At 38.0% G+C, this 17,907-nt stretch overlaps 1 protein-coding gene across 5 annotated transcripts in view; it reads left to right on the top strand.

The window, feature by feature from the left end:
- Positions 1-17,907, top strand: part of nrg1 (neuregulin 1) — an 80,120-nt gene that overhangs the window by 14,667 nt on the left and 47,546 nt on the right. For 3 of the 5 annotated variants that reach the window (XM_051685215.1, XM_051685214.1, XM_051685216.1), the window contains exon 1: positions 12,105-13,318. The exons of the other annotated variants lie outside the window; for them this stretch is intronic. In XM_051685215.1, coding sequence (XP_051541175.1) covers positions 12,643-13,318 — 676 coding nt within the window. In that variant the 5' untranslated portion in view covers positions 12,105-12,642. Of the gene's footprint in view, positions 1-12,104; positions 13,319-17,907 lie in introns of those variants that run through there. 5 annotated transcript variants of the gene reach the window in all.

The raw sequence follows: 17,907 nt of genomic DNA, 5'->3' as shown, positions 1-17,907 counted from the left end.
TCTATTGATGTCACAACTGGTATAATTTTTCAGTCATTTTCACAGATCATTCACAAAGTTTATCACATCTGTGTATAACATTTTTGGCTGCACAATGTTCAAATAACCTTTATCGCAATAAACATCCACATAACAGATCTTGGCACAGTAATGCATTGAAGAATACTTTACTTTGACATAGAGGGCACTGTTTCTGTTTGCTAAGATGTTTCTAGAGAGCTGACTCATGCTAAAGTGAAAATGTCTGACCTGTAAGTGAGAGTGTTTTGGCTTCTGTTCTATTTGGCTCTGTCTTTAAGATTTAACTAATGTAAGGGATATTTCTATAGATCTCTGTTAATTGGTTTATACACTGATTTGGGGACTAATACAGCATGTGATTATATTTCAGTAATATCACACTTGTAATAATGCTGTTGCACTGAATATCAGCACGGCTGTCATTGGGGTGTTATATTGCCATTTTAATACTTTTTATCTATTAAAAAGTTATTCATATTGAGTAACATACATTTTAGAGAAAAAATGTCTTGTCCTCCAATGAAAATAACTGCAAAAGAAGTGATAGCAGCAAGATTTGCGTGTCACCAAGCCACATATTGAAAGCTGGCTCAAAGCGTTCTCCAATCACTCGGCTCCAGCTCCGGGTTTTCCATTTCTCACTCTCCACACTAAAATGTTTGCAGTTGAAAAGTCAATTTTCTGTTTCCTTAGCGTCATTGTTTTCCAAAGCATGTGGTACTAGAGAGTGTTTTCGAAAGTCTTCACTTTCGGTGGAAGAAAACGGCGTAAATTTAGTCAAATTTAGCTGAAAGCGCACTTGGTGCCACTTGTCCAATCAGAGGACTAGGAACTAACTATAAAATCTTGTTCATTTTGGAAGTAAGAGGAACGCACATCTCCACATAGGAAATTACCTTGTAATGTCCTCCGACATATCTGGTGTAGTTTAAGTGGCAGTTGTTTGCCAATTCTGTGTCTGGTCGTATCCATCTTGCTATCATCAGACTGTGAGTCACAGTTGAGGGTCAGTTTCATTTATATTTTGTCTCAGCAGAAACCCAGTGGCCGAATGAGCTCATGCAGTGAATATATGTCTGCTGTTGTGCTGATCACTAGACTCTGAGTTGTGTGGCCAATGAAGTCCAGGTGTACTGCAGGATAATCCATTAGTGCTCTCTGCAAAAACGAGCAAAGATGTCATTCATGTGCTATTTGGACCCAATATCATTCATTCCATCCTTTACATGTCTGATTGTTTTTCTAAGTTCCTATCTGAACTGGTCAGGTTTCAGTTAGTGTGTCTAGACATGCACAGGTCCATAGAGGACTGTGGAGAGGGTCTAGTTTAACTAGTGATAGACAAAATATAACAGAGAAAGAAGAGGTTGTGCAATCCTGCATTCCTAATGTGAAAAATTCAGCATGATGAGGAGCTGACGGGAATATACACTGGCGGCCAAACATTTGGAATAATGTACAGATTTTGCTCTTATGGAAAGAAATTGGTACTTTTATTCACCAAAGTGGCATTCAACTGATCACAATGTATAGTCAGGACATTAATAACGTGAAAAATTACTATTACAATTTGAAAAGAATGTTCAGAACTTCTTAAAATATTTCAAAGAGTTCTCATCAAAAAATCCTCCATGTGCAGCAATGACAGCTTTGCAGATCTTTGGCATTCTAGCTGTCAGTTTGTCCAGATACTCAGATGACATTCCACCCCACGCTTCCTGTAGCACTTGCCATAGATGTGTCTTGTCAGGCACTTCTCGTGCACCTTACAGTCTAGCTGATCCCACAAAAGCTCAATGAGTTTAAGATCCATAACACTCTTTTCCAATTATCTGTTGTCCAATGTCTGTGTTTCTTTGCCAACTCTAACCTTTTCTTTTTGTTTTTCTGTTTCAAAAGTGGCTTTTTCTTTGCAATTCTTCCCATAAGTCCTGCACCCCTGAGTCTTCTCTTTACTGTTGTACATGAAACTGGTGTTGAGCGGGTAGAATTCAATGAAGCTGTCAGCTGAGGACATGTGAGGCGTCTATTTCTCAAACTAGAGACTCTGATGTACTTATCCTCTTGTTTAGTTGTACATCTGTCCTTCCACATCTCTTTCTGTCCTTGTTAGAGCCAGTTGTCCTTTGTCTGTGAAGACTGTAGTGTACACCTTTGTATGAAATCTTCAGTTTTTTGGCAATTTCAATCATTGTATAGCCTTCATTCCTCAAAACAATGATTGACTGATGAGTTTCTAGAGAAAGCTGTTTCTTTTTTGCCATTTTTGACCTAATATTGACCTTAAGACATGCCAGTCTATTGCATACTGTGACAACTCAAAAACAAACACAAAGACAATGTTAAGCTTCATTTAATGAACCAAATATCTTTCAGCAGTGTTTGATATAATGGCAAGTGATTTTCTAGTACCAAATGAGCAATTTAGCATGATTACTCAAGGATAAAGTGTTAGAGTGAAGGCTGCTGGAAATGGGGCCTGTTTCAAATAGTGATGGTGCTGTTTTTTACATCAGTAATGCCCTAACTATATTTTGTGTATAGTCTATCTATCTATCATATCCATCCTTTATTTTTATTATTTATTTATTATTTGGGTTAGCACAAACATCGCTAATTATTTCTTTTTTAACATGTTTACATGTTCATAGAGAGTCACAATATTTATGTGAGGACATGAAGGAATGTGATGATGTGGAGGTGTTACTGGAGTTCTCTGGATCTCCTGTATAGCTGTAGACTGCAGTGTGTCCAGTACAGACGAGCTCTTGAGTTTATTCTCAGTCATGCCACACACATCCAGCGAGTGATTTGGGAATGCTCCCCTTAGACTGCATGAATAATTACAGCAGCATGAGTGCTGCACACTGCAGAGCAGAGCAAAAAAAACTTTAGCTTTTATATAAAACATCATCAAAATGACACATTCACTAGATTCAGATGCACCTTGCAGATAACATGCCATAGTTTATTATATTGCAAAAAATGGCTGTTAAATATAAGACATCAAATAAGAAATTCAGGGCAAATTCCCATTTGCGCCACTTTTGCTCACAGTATTTCAGTGCAAAAAACCTGTGTCTTCTTCACTAACCACCTGCAATCTTGTTTCAGCAAGCACAATTAGTGCTAAAATAGTGCTGCGTCTTGAGTATTTAAATTAGATTGTCATTCAGCAGCATTCTAGCAGCGAAACATGCCTCCTTTTTATGTAAATTAGTCCCATTGTAGATTGCGGTTCATTCGCAAAACTCTGTGCTATTACCACCCAATGAAAACAGGCATTAAAATTAATTTTATTTAAAAGAGATGTTTGTGTACATTTTTATTGAACATGGCAGCAGTAATTCATCAATAATAAACAAATGATGGAGAAGAGTGTTTTAACCTGCATATATCCAGATGTCTGTATTTCAGTTAGATACTGTATTTTTACTGGGAAAAGTACAATTAATGGTAAAAGCAAAGATACTGATTAAGAATAGGGTTTTTTGCAGTGCCATTTAAAGTTCCATAATGTGACATACTTTCAAGCGAAACAAGATAATTAATTATCTATCAGGATTTTATCATTCATGAACTGATTGAATGGTGTAAAGTGTCTTAATATGACAATAAAACGCACTTATTATAAATGCGCTTTGACATCAGCTGACAGGGAAAGTCATTAAATTTTTATAAAAGATTTTGAAGACAAACATTTTGTTGGAATAAATTGTTTTGTGCACTGTTGAATTGTTCACACTTATAGCAGGAACCTGTATTCATTTTGTTTCCGATGTCACGTTGACTTTACATTTCTGTCTCACGGAATGTCTGTCGCATTGAGCAGCATTAAACATTGAACTTGGTGCTCAGTCACAGTGTGTATATGTGAGTTGGTTTTTGTGGTTTACGAGAAAAATTACAAGGGTATTATGCTATAAATGTGGTTTATGAGGACATTTGTAGTGTCCCCATAATTCAAATCACTTAAAAACATACTAAACGATGTTTTATTGAAAATGTAAAAATGCAGAAAGTTTTCTGTGAGGGTTAGGTTTAGGGGTAGGGTTAGGGGAAAGAATCTATAGTTTGTACAGTATAAAAATCATTATGTCTATGGAGGGTCCTCATAATGATAGCTGCACCAACATGTGTGTGTGTGTGTGTGTGAGTGAGTGAATGTGTGTGTGTGTGTGTGTGTGTGTGTGTGAGATGAATGATGCAGCGCCGGCACCAGTTGGGCGGGCGAGCAGAGGTGAGGGCCATGACCTTGCATGTCTGACTCCAGCTGGCCAGCGCCGCGTCTCTTTACTGATGTGAACTCACTGACGGGCAGGAGAAAGAGAGGGAGAAATCTTTTCATCCTACAATTGCAGCGGCAGAAACAGATGCTCGATTTCTTTAAAAGCTCCTCATTGTTTGATGAGCAGCATTATTGAATTGGTGCCCAAGACCTTGTTCAGCGTTTGATAAAACTTTCGTCTCAACGTGTTTGGCATGAGAAGCATCTCATTTCTTAATGCAGTAACCCGTCACCTGCCAAACCAGCGCCATTTCACCATAATTTAAAATCTGATCAGACATTATTCAGGTCAGATCTCTCACAATCTGTATCATCTCCCATTTCACCATAACTTCCTATATATGGATTAACACTTCCTGGAAATTTATTTTTCTCATTTCACTTCTCGAGTAATTACAATTAGCATTTAAGATTTTCATATTTCTCAGTGTTTATTTGACTGATCTTGAATATCAGTTAATATGTTTTTAGTAGGGCTGTCAATCAATAAAAAATTTAAATAAAATGAAATACATGATATGCTGATTAATTAATTGAATTATTCACAATGAATTGCATATATCAGTATTTGCTTTGAAAAGCCCCCAAATGAAGGAGAATGATTGCAGTGTGGAGTATAATGTAATTACTACTCAAACAGTTCATGTAAATGAACCGGTTAAAATAAAAGATTCCTTTATATTTAGCGTTGGTTTTTTCATATGTGTAATGTAAATGAACTAGCTCATATAAATGATTAACTGATTCACTTGGGCCCTGCGCAGCCTTAAAAGGACTTTGCCTTCTTTTTGAAGCAAAATATTTATTGTATTGTTGCTGTTTTTCACTTTATTTCAATTCAGTTAAGTCAAATTTTCTAGTTTATTAGTCTATATTAATAGTATAAATGTATGAAGTAAGTATAAGTGGTCTATACTAATAAGTATAAATATATGTTTAATTTAATGTTGTCACCCTATTTGTTTAACCCCTGAAAAATGAACCATTGTTTTACTATCGTAATACTGTAGTAACCACATTTTTTGCCGGAAACCATGGTTTTGATACAAATGTAACTAGATAACTAATTAAATTCAGCGTCTAAGCTCTGCAAATGGATATAGGTGAAAAATACATCTCAAGATTCCAGTGTTCTGTTTCATTTTGTTGTGCTCCGTCTAGATGTTTTGAACATAAGAACACAGTTACCAGAGGCTGTGCTGACTGTGGCCTGGCAAAAACATAAAGCTAGTTCTTCAGGCTTATGTCCTTATTATACAATATAGAAACAGATCATGTAACATGTTTAATTGCATTATTTTAACATATTTTTATATAATTATGTACTTAAAAAGAATTAATCGCACAAAATCAGTGAGTTAAATTGACTGCTCTAGTTGTGAGTTTACTAATTTACACTGGTACTGCAGCAGCTATCAGCTTCATAATATAAGTTTGAAAGGAAACAGACATTTTTCTTGTCTTTGGCTGCTGTTTTAACACAAATCTGTTATTAAGCCAGTGACTTTAAAAAAGAGCTTACTTTAATTTATTAATACATCCCTAATGGTCTACATCGTTTTAGATTTTTTTGTTTAAGTAAAATGGTAAAACGGTACACCCTCACTGCCAGTGTTGTATAAGTTACTTTAAAAGGTAGTCCACTACAAACTACTTATACTTCTTCTGAAATTGAAATCAGATAACTTTACTGATTACCTCATCATAAGTAATCACATTGCCAATTACTTTACATCCAAATGTCTATATTTCCTCCTTGTTTATTTTCGCACACCCTTCAGCTGTCACAGAAACGCAAACCGATGTACAGTACATATGAACATATGAATTCATATATTAAATGAATTATACATAAGTATTCTTTTACAAATATGTGTAACTCAAGTAATGTACTTATAGGGATAGTTCATCTAAAAAGGAAAATTCTCTTTCTTTCTTCTGCAGAACACAAATGAAGATTTTTAGAAGAATATTTTATCTTGGTCCATACAATGCAATTGAATGGTGATCAGGCCTTTGAAGCTTCAATAAGGAGATAAAGTCAGCATAAAAGTAATCCACACGACTCCAGTGGTTTAATCAATGTCAAATGAAGCGATCCAGTTGGTTTTGAGTGAGAACAGACTAAAATATAGCTCCTTTTTCACTGTACATCTTGTCATTTTAGTCTCTAGGCTTGATGTGTGTGCAGAGCACTAGATGGCGCTATAGGAAGTGTAATCAAGCTTGAAATCATGATCGCTAAAGACGGCTGTCAAGATGAGATATATTTGAGTCTATTCTCACCCAAAACCAACTGGATCGCTTCAGTTGACATTGATTAAACCACTGGAGTCGAATGCATTACTTTTATGCTGACTTTATCTCCTTTTTGGAGCTTTTGAAGTTTTGGTCACCATTATCTTGCATTGTGAGGTGAGTAAATGAGAGAATTTTCATTTTTGGCTGAACTAACCCTTTAAAAGTAATTACCATAATTGACAGTCAGTAACTTTAATCTGATTACAAGAATTTAAAATGTAATGCATTACACTACTTTTTGACAAAAGTAGTTAGAGATTACAAATGACATAGTAATCAGATTACACCCAAAACTGCTCACAGGCATGTTATATTGTGAATATACAGTAAGTCATGGCTGAAGGTGTTGTAGTGCTCCACATTAGTGCTCCTAACAACAGCCCTTTAGTCGTGACTATATTAAAAATATAGCATGGACTTGATTGCTTTATTGCTTTTATACAATGCTTTCTACCTAAATAAAATACACAAATTCATGAAGTGTCATCTCTTCACTAGAAGATAATCCCTGACATGTAAACTGCGGTTAAGAGATGTTCTCTATGGGTGCTGCGCAGTGATACACACAGTGTCTGGTGAACAGGTGTTTCATATCAGAGCTGTTACTATAGCATATATTTAGCATAGCTGAAATGCTGTATTGACCAATTAGCATCCAGGACGATCTGTTTAATAAGACATGTTTAGGCTTTTCCTTTGTTGTTCCTGTAATATTGGGAAGTTAGCATCCCTCTTGCACTGGACAATGACAGTCCATTTCCTCTCCTCTGTCAGAGTGAAAGGTCATCCTTGTTGACCTGACATTATGACGCTGCTGTTCTGGTGTAAATCTCCTACATACCCTCATGTAGATTTGACTCTCAGAGTCTAATGGCAATGAGACAGACTGCAGCTTAATAGGCCTGAGGGGACTTAAACCACCTCATGTAGGAAATGTGTGTGGTCATTAATCCCAGCTCATCTGGTAATGGTAACTAGTCATCGTCCAGGTTGATATATATGAGGGCTTAGTTAATGTTAGTGGTTGTTAGTGTGTATGTTTGAGTTTAAACACTACGGATAACTTGAACAGGCAATGATGGTGTGAAGAATATGTCTAAATCTGCACTAATCTGTTAAACAGATGGTGTGTGTCTGGGTAGGTTAGCTCGGGAGATTAGAGACCTTCATGTTAGAAAAGGGTGAATCTCATGAAACCTATCAAGAAATGTGTGGGTCTTTGTGACGAGGAGGAGGGCGTGGCCGGGCCGTGAGTACACATGCCCGGCGCTGAGTTGTCCTAACCAGCCGGGAGGGGTATAAAGACAAGCCGGAGATGCCAGTTAGAGAGAGAGAGAAAGAGACATGCTGCCGCTGTGTGTGTGTGTGTGTCTTTGTGTTTATGTTTGTTTAAGTTGATTTATGTTATTAAAGTTATGTTGGCCGTTCTGCCGGTTCCCGCCTCCTCCTTGCCCAAAGTGAACTCCGTTACAGTCATATTTCACCCCGAAAAAAAAGAAATAATTTTTTTTAATTGACTTAAGAAATATACATTTGATTATACATATTTATTCACCATATTCCATTTGTTAACAATTGTAAAGTATTTAGAATTCATGGTAGTATTTGCTGTAGAGTCTTTAACCCTCTATGGGATATCGTTATTTATAAATGATGCTTAGAAATTTGTTTTTAAAAAAGAAAAATAATTTTCAACCAATAATTTGTTTGTTTAGTTCCTTCACATGTCATCCCCTTCAGACAATACAATTCAAAGTTATTTGCCAAATGCCCTGGGACTGTAAGTGAACTTGTTTTGAACACCTTAGGGGACCACCTAGTTCACCTTCGCCTAGAAACAGCCCTGAACTCAACCCCAAACTGTATAGAGAAATGAACTGTATGGAACAGTTCATTGGGACTGTTTTCCAAATGTCTATCTATAGGGTTTCTACAACATGCTTGTGCTGGCAGACCAACACATGTATTGACAAGATAACTGACACAATGCCAATGAAAAGATTGGAACAAATCAAGAGCAACAGTGAAGTTCTTAAAGTTTTAAAAGGAATGTCCATAAAGGTTTTGAAACAAAAAGACATGTTTTCCATTTCATTTCAGACACAGAAAATGCATTTGAATGTGTGTCACATTTCAGACAATTTGCCAAAAAACATTTACCCTCATGGGACAAAGTCAGTTATAAATGACCTCACCCAAAAAAAAAGGTCAAAGGTCATATACAGAAAACAAATTTTGGAAAATTATTTTAGACTTAATTATACATAAAACATAAGGTCAATTATCTTTTCCAGCTGTGATTTCATAATTAGTCCCATAGAGGGTTAATTTATGCTGGTACAAATAGGAAATCATGGTATTATATATATATATATATATATTTTTTTTGTTTAAATAATGATAGTTACAAAAAAATTCTAAAATGAAACGTCCAGATGCATGAGAAAATGTTTTTTTTGTTTTTTTTTTTTTTTTTTTTTTTGCATTATTGTAATGAGAAATTGGGGAGGAAATGTGTTTCATTGCCATAGAAATAATGCCACAATGCAGAAAATCTCAACGGCCTTTAAACAAGCTTCATATTCTTAATGCAATAGATATTTACATAATGTGCTTCTTTTTTTGGTGACATATGACCTGGACATTACTGAAACGTAATAGTCTATATTAGAATAATTTTTTTTATATAATGTTTGATATACAACTAATAATGCAGTTATGCTTAATGGGTTTAAAGATGAATCAGACTGTGTCAACAGTAAAATATGCCTCGTTCTGAGATCATTTGAATCTAATGCCAGTAAAGAACTGGTAATAAATGACTTGGCTTGACTTGATACCTTAATAATTATATATCTAAAAAAGATTAGTTAAAAATGGATTTGTTCTTGCATTGTGTGTTTGCACAAATGAAGTTGTAGTATGAATATGTAGTATGTTTAATTACATGAAAACACACTGAAAATGTCCGATGCATCTGCAGTTTTCCCTGAGGATTCAGTTCCTCATTCAGTATTTATGTGCCGTGGAAGTGTGTGTGGGGGGGGGTTCCAGACCACCCGTGATGTCTTATCCCCTGAGTCAGCGTTCCTTCAGCATGTAGAGCCAAACATGATTATAGCCCACCAAAGGGCATACTGGATATATACCAACATTACATTGCCTCTGATCAAACAAATCTATTTAGCCTTTTCAAATTAGCTCTGTGATTTAAAACACATTGTTCAGGCATGTGACTGGATGATGCTGTGAGATCTAGTGAAACATTTTAATTCATGTTTTACTTAATATTGTCGATTTAACGTGTTAATTCAGTGCGATTAATTATATAAAAAATAACGATTTTTTTTTTTATTCACAATTAATCATGTCCCCGGACTGTAATTCAAGCTTGGAATGCCACCTTTTTTCTCCAGAGAGCAGTAAGCGAAACTCCAGCTGTATAGGCAGAGTGCAGCTTACACAGAGAACAAACCACATTTACTGTTCTTGCGTTTAAACATAGCTTGATGGAGCACAATTCCGAACGCAGGGATCTCAAGATGTGTTTTTCTAAGCTTCAAACTACGTTAAACTTGAAACAGCGTCCAAAAAACGATATGTTTATGATGCGACAGAACCGAGACTATCTCAGTTGGGAAATGGATTGATGTGAACTGTAGGACAATGATAGTCTTATGTTCAATAATATGGAAATAAATAATATATTGGATTCTAAAGCCACTTTTTGTATTGTCTTTTTGGTCTTTTGTATTAACTAATGTTAACAAACACAAGTACTGTGTATGTTAACAATATTAACAAATATTAAAAAATGCTGTAAAAGTATTGTTCATTAATAGTTCATGTTAACAAAAGTTGTTAACTAATGCTAATAAATGGAACCTTATTGTAAGGTGTTACTGTGTTTTTTAATACTTTACTCACATGCCACAATAATGTAATGCATTTTGATTATCTGTATTATTTTTTATAATATACATTTTTTATTTATAATTATTTAAATATTACTATTTTTAATTTTTTTATCATTATAAATTAAATTATTTTTATTTGAGGGGCTTTCTCAGCAAATATTTATATATGCGATTAATTGCGATTAATTTGATTAATATATCGGCATACTGTAATTAATTTGATTAAAAATTGTAATCGATTGATAGCCCTAGTTTTATTCTCATGTATTCTCACCACAGTGGTCCTTTTAAGATGTTTTTTTTTGAGGATAAACAAACCTTTTATAAAGTAGCAGTGGACTATATATCGCTCAGGCCAGCTACTTTGAGATAATCTGCATCAGTCCATAACTACGCCCACTTGACCGGTTAACAGAAGTGCTTCTTCCCTCTTATGACAGTTCCAAAATCTGCTGACAGCCTTGTCAGTTGATAAAAAACTATTTCTGATTTTGGGTTTGAGAAGAATAAAAAAAAAGTCAATAAAATAGTGAATTTTAAGGAGATAAAATAAGTGTTTATTTCATTTCAACAATTTTGTGTACATCTCAATTGGGTGATTCGCATGAAATCTGTCAAGAAAATAATGTCACAATGAAAACAAATCTTAATTGACCAAAAATAGGCTCATTTTCTTTATGCAAAATATTACTTCTTATTTGTTTCATTTTTTTGTAGTAAAATAGCACAAGGACATTTTCTTGACAGGTTTCATGAGGATCACCCAACTGCTGTCATTAAATTGTAATATATGGGTAGTTGACATTGAATAATTTTGAGAAGTTGACATTTTGCTAAATGCTGTTTTATAAATTATTTTATAATTATCATACATGCAGCTTTTATGAGCTTTTTTTAATTAAGAAACTTTATGGAATATTTGTACTTTAAAAAAAATTTGTCACACCACATCAACATTTAAAATAAAACTAGTGAAGTTAAAAAGGTCATTAAAATGGTAAAAACCAAAAAGAAATGGTGATCAGTTATAGGACCTAAGATATACTCTTTCCTTTATGCATTCATCAACATTTTAACCTAAAATCTTTAAGTTGATTTTAAAAAGTCCATGTCTTGTTATGTGTTAACTACTCATGTACAGTATATACATGAATTATATCAGGCATTGGCCACCCTGCTCTCTAGATATCAGTACCGACCACTGAACAAAAACCCATATCGGTCGACCACTAATAGAAACAATAGCGTATATTCCCCTGAGAAACATCACGTCAGTGTGTGTGATACGACTCTATCCACATCCACTGCAGAATCAATGACAGGAGGAGTGAATGAGAGAAAGAGAGAGAGAGAGAGAGAGAGAGAGAGAGGGCGAACGTCTGTCTGCTTTCATTCGCTGCTGTTCTTCTAATTGGATCAAGTGCAGACTTGCCCAGCTCTGTGCTGTATGAGAGAGGGAGAGACATACCAGACAGAGAGAGAGACAGAGTGTGTGTGTGTCGCTGTCATGGAGAGAGAGGAGGAAGAGGAGGGGTGTGTGTGTAATCTTCACTCTTATCTACTCCTCCTTCCGTGTCATTTCGAGCGGAGCTTGTGAGTCTTGCTCCGAGGAGCTAGCGCTTTGATCGGACCTGCACCTGCTACTTCTGGATGATTCAGCCATTTTCAGCAATGGCTAGCGGACACACAACAGCATGAACCTTAGCCCAGAGCGTGCCCACCCCAGCTCCTCTCCTTCAGCCCTGCCCTCAGGTGAGTGCCGTACTCTCTTTGGAGCTCTCTGACAGGCTCTGAGGCGGGATCCACCCTCGGGCATCCTCACGCGTCTGTCTCCAGAGCATCTTATTTATAGACTTTCTGCAGCTGTTTGTCTTACTGCTCCATTGGAGACCGTGAGAACAAACCTGGAAATTAGAGCCACAGAAGTCCAAGCACTTCCCCTTGTAACAAGGTTAGTCCACTGAGAGTCGTGTGCGTGTCCCTTCCCCCTCGCTGGTGATCTGATAATGGAAAGAACACTTTACAAGGCAGCATGCCTGACGCCGCTGCTGCATAACGTGCTAGGCTAGAGGACATCAGGACAGCTGCTTCTCAAAGACAGATAGACAGGGAGAGATGAAGTCAGAGGCGGCAGAGGACATCTCGGCCGGACTCGCATCCCAAGACTCCGAGTGTCTAGAGGCTACGTCGGATGTCTTGTCTGAGGTCGCTACGAAAGAGACGCCTGAAGAGGAGGAGGAGGAGGTTGCGGTAGGGAACGGCGACAGCAACGAGCGTGGTCCTCTGGGATGCATGCCTTTGCCTGCGGCTGCATGTTGTGTGTGCCTTGAGCTGGAGTGGGTGCGTAACTGCATTCGCTCTGAAAAAATCTGCATCCTGCCCATCTTGGCCTGCTTGCTGAGTCTAGCCCTCTGCACCGCCGGCCTTAAGTGGGTCATTGTGGACAAGATCTTTGAATATGAGCCACCGACCCACCTCGATCTCAAGCGCATAGGACAGGATCTTCTCATAGATTCTGACCCCACTCAAAATACTCTATCAAACTCACCCCCCTCCCCGACAACTCCAAGCGTCCCAGGACAACCAAAGGTCTTTGTGGAGGGGGAGTCCACAGCCGGGCCGTTCGAGCCCCCCTCATCAAAGGTGGCCATTTTTACACCCGCTGCAGCAGTGACTACCCTTGCAAACCCTGCGTCTACACCCAGCCCCAAGAGCACCTTCAAACCTGCTCAGAATGACAGTCAATATCCATCACAAACACTCGAATCTAATGAAATCATTGCAAAAACCTGTAAGTACAATCTGTGTGCTACATCAAAGAGCCAGCTTGAGTTGACTGCATTCAATTTACTCGAATTATAATGCTGAAATGTCTCTGTTTGGGTTAGAGTGCAGAAATCCAAAGTTAATGATGCCATTGTAATTGTTACACATTAATCGGGAGCTATTATTTGTAGTCACTTTATTTCTCAGGGCTGTAACAACCATAGTTATTAAGATGTCACCCCCATCCAATTTTCAGATTAGAGGTTGATCAATATGTTTTACATATTGAACATTTGGTTACATCCTTGCTGGTTCTTGTTACATTTCTAAATATCCACATTCAAGGTCCAACAACATCAATAGTTTATATATTTACTGTCAAAGAAATGTGTTTCATAATGATGTAAGAGCAGGATGGAATTCCGGTTGCGTAGTTCATTTCATGAGAGCAGACATGTTGTATCTTGTCAGTTGTGGGGTAAACTCTTGTGACCAAGCCCTGTAAGAATAACTAACTCGACCTGGGCGTTCAAAGTGATTTCCTTTGAAGCTGCTTGACAATTACTGTGTCAGATCTAAACAGTATTACCAGTTACCTGCCCCCATGAGTTTCATCAGTTGAAGCTCTTGAGATGCGCATGTGATAATGCAGCAATGCCGCAGTAAGAGGAAGACACTTCCTGTTGGCACGGCTCCATTTCAAGGTCAGAGACTGCACAAAGACAAGCCAATAGCCCTCCAGAGAAAGATGATCGGCAATAATACTATACTGCTTTCTCCACCATGACTTTGAAAGCTTGAAGAATAAAAAAGCCCAGATTTCCACTCTCCAGCCACCACCTGCCCCCCTTTCCTTTTTTTCCTGAATTTTCATGCAGCTCTGCCACTTTTAGATGTGTGCAGTGATGCTGTGGTTGCACTGTCATCCTGCAAGAGACAGAGTTTCCTGAACTCTATACGAGTCTAATAATGGTCCTATGATTGTAACAGCTGCTTTCAGAGCTCATTATCATGCAGATATAGTTTATAGATTTATTTAAGATGGGTTCAGCTCTCTGAGACAAGGAGAAGTAGAGATATTCACTTAAGTCTGTTTGAAAGATTGGATTATCTCACCTCACCTCAGTTTTTGAGGCTTATAGACCACTGCATATGTTAAATACTGACACATTACAGTTATTTGTCTATCAAACAGCACAACTCAGATGTGGTTTCACCTTGACCGCAGCTCAGAATTCTTCTGTGATTTGAACTTCATAACCTGGCGTCACCTCAGCGTTTCATCTCATTTGGCTGCGTGTGCACACTTTGCTTGAATTGAGAGCTGCTGTGAAGCTCAAGGCCCGTCCCACCGCTAGTGCTGTGATCAATTGTCCAGGTCTGAAATGGAAATGCAATCGGCTTGTGTTGGTAATTTCAGTCTAAATCAATAACAGACATCAGGTCAGCTGACTGACAAGGAAACTTCAGTCAAAGTGATTCTGAACCTGATTAAAACTCACAGGCAGCTAATTGAGTAAGATGAAGGAACGGGACAGAATAAATATGAAGAGACAAGTGCATGTGTGTGTATGTGATGTGTGTGTGTGTTCTATACATTCAATTGACATCATCATGGTTTGCATTAGCACTTTATTAGAGTCGAAAGTCAGTGATTCTATGAATTGAAGCTCTTTGGAAGTTGTGTGAAATATAAACAAATTCATTAAGCAAACAAATTGCTTTTCTGCATAACATTGCCCAATTCAAAGGGGATTTCCACAAGCTCCACGTAGGTAACATTGATCATTGAGCTCTCAGTAGTAGCCTCTTATACTGATGTGAGCAGTTAGTGGATGTAAATGAGGAACTTCATGAGGTACATGTGGGCCGACCTGCTGTTTAAAAATGTTTAGTTTAGCAAAGAACCATTTATCAAAATCCATTTTTACTGAATAGGGTTCTTGAGTTATATGATGTGTGGTTCTTTGGATATACAGGGCAGCCTGTATTTATTCCTGAACAAATGAGTCTGATGATTCGTTTTCTTTAATCTACAGCGCAAAACATACAGCATGACCTGTGTAGCCCAGTTCCCGATGGAATTGCTCTTATGAGCCAAACTCTTATTATTTTGAATCTACAGTGTGAAACATACAGTGTGACTAGTGTACTCCAATTTCTGAATGAATGACTCATGTGAGTCTGTTCTTTTAAATCTGCACCACAAAGCATACTTTCTACTGAATGGTGCTAAAGAGGGGGTTCGCCAGTGCGCCATACAAGCTAGAACTGTCACTGCTCAGACGTTTCTATTTTCAGTAGTGCCACAGAAAAATATGATCACATTTAAATTAATGCAAAAATCTCTGATGGGGGATGACGCTTGTCAGTAATTTTGACAGAATGAGGTTGATTTCAAAGTACATGAACATTCGGAAGCAGCATGTGGATTTCACGTGTGATCAGCATTGATGACACATTGACGTGTGATCAACATTAAGTACGCTTCATTACACTAGCTTATGCCAAGCACACAATAGTAAACATACAGAAGCTATAGGTCTCTATCCCATATAATATGCTGCTCATAAATGCACAGCACTGTGAACTTATTAAATAATGCATAAATTACTTCCCATAGTCTCCTGAGTTGATGGCTTTATCGACCAGTGCAGCACGTATCACCAACCTTTTAAAATGTCTTCATTGTCACAGAGACAGTTTACAATTCTGATGCTGGAAATATTCAAGTTTACATCAAAGGAATTAGTGATATCCAGACCTTAAGACAGGATGAGTTACAAAGACATTCTCTGGACTGGTGAATGTTTTTGTCCCCAATTTTTGTTGAGCAATTTTTATGGATCTGATTCACTTTATTCTTTTTAATGAACGCAATGTTTGGAGCTGTTCATTTCATAATTGTGTCTCTCCTCTCACTGTAGCTGTTTGTGTTGTTAACTGAGGTTCATGGAGAGTTCATGCTGCTCTTTTAGTGGATGAGTTCCTCTGATAATGAATGTATTGTCTTGTGGATTGCTTTTCATCTTAGTCAGACGACCGAGGTTTCACCTTTTTAATTGCAGCCATTATTGCATGTGTCCATGTAATGCAAATGCTAATATATATGATTGCTACCAATGGTAAGTTGAAATAAAGAATGAATTTTAGGATTGAATCTACTGTAAGATAGATCTCTCTTGCATTTCCCATGTGGCTCATGCTTTGAAATGTTTTATGAAGCTCATAAAGTGCCAGTATTTGAGATACAGCAGGATTATTACACACTCAACACCATCTGCACCAACACTGCACACTGTAAAAATTAATGTAAAACACCAACGGGTATTATCTTTTCCTTCATATACTGTAGAGTTTACCTATCACATAATGCTGTAGCTGAAGGTAGAGTACAGTAAAGTTGTTAAAGCTGAACTGTATAATTTCTGCGCCACTAACTTCACCAAACAGAATTTTAAAAGTAATGGAAAACACTCCCTCTGTCTGTCATTGGTTGGATAAAACAGAAAGTCCCACCCCAAACTCACGCCATTGGCTGAGCCAATGTTGGCATGTTGGGCTAGTTGGGATGCTCAAATAAACAGAGTAATGTATTGAATGCCACATTATCACACTGTTTATACTCTTCAGAAAAATCAACTTACCAATGGATTAGTCAAGTCATTTTTATTTGTATATTTTCACAACACACATCATTTCAAAGCAGCTTTACAGAAAATTATGCTGTAACAGAAAAAGAAGCTGTAATATAGTAATGTCTTTGAGTCATAATAGTGCACTTAAATAAAAGCATGTTTGTAAATTGTGCCTTAAAATAAATAGTGAAATAAATAAGTAAATTATATTTGTATTTAGACCCCCAGTGAGCAAGCTTATGGCGACTGTGGCAAGGAACACAAAACTCCATAAGATGATTAGTTAATGGAGAAAAAAAAAACCTTGGGAGAAACCAGACTCACCCTAACCCTAACCCTAACCTGCCGGTACGTCTGACGTGATCATTCCCTTGGTCCCCCTCGCCTGGAGTTTGGGCGCATGGCTCGCGCTTTTCAACCCATCGCGATGGCTGACCCGGACCGTCCGACTCGGCTATGCGATTCAGTTTACCAGGCGCCCGCCCAGGTTCAGCGGCATCCGCTTCACCTCGGTGAAGGGTGAAAACGCCGCTGCCTTGTGTGCGGAGATCGCGACCCTTCTGCGCAAGGGCGCAATAGAGCCTGTCCCTCCAGCCGAGATGAGGAAAGGGTTCTACAGCCCTTACTTCATCGTACCAAAGAAAGGCTGTGGGTTGCTCAAGATGCTGACGCAAAAACGCATTCTAGCGAGTGTCCGACATCTAGATTGGTTCGCGGCGGTAGACCTGAAGGACGCGTATTTCCACGTCTCAGTCCTACCTCGACACAGACCCTTCCTGCGGTTTGCCTTCGAGGGCCAGGCGTCCCAGTACAAGGTCCTCCCCTTCGGCCTGTCCTTGTCCCCTCGTGTCTTCACGAAGGTCGCGGAGGCAGTCCTTGCCCCAATAAGGGAAGTGGGCATCCGCATGACTGGCTGATCTTAGCTCACTCTCGAGAGTTGCTATGCACACACAGGGACCTCGTGCTCTGGCACCTC

This window comes from Myxocyprinus asiaticus, chromosome 43 (assembly GCF_019703515.2).
Source record: "Myxocyprinus asiaticus isolate MX2 ecotype Aquarium Trade chromosome 43, UBuf_Myxa_2, whole genome shotgun sequence".
NCBI classification, from domain to species: Eukaryota; Metazoa; Chordata; class Actinopteri; order Cypriniformes; family Catostomidae; genus Myxocyprinus; species Myxocyprinus asiaticus.
The sequence above is the reverse complement of the archived record's forward strand: the minus strand, read 5'-3'. Positions and strand labels throughout refer to the sequence as shown.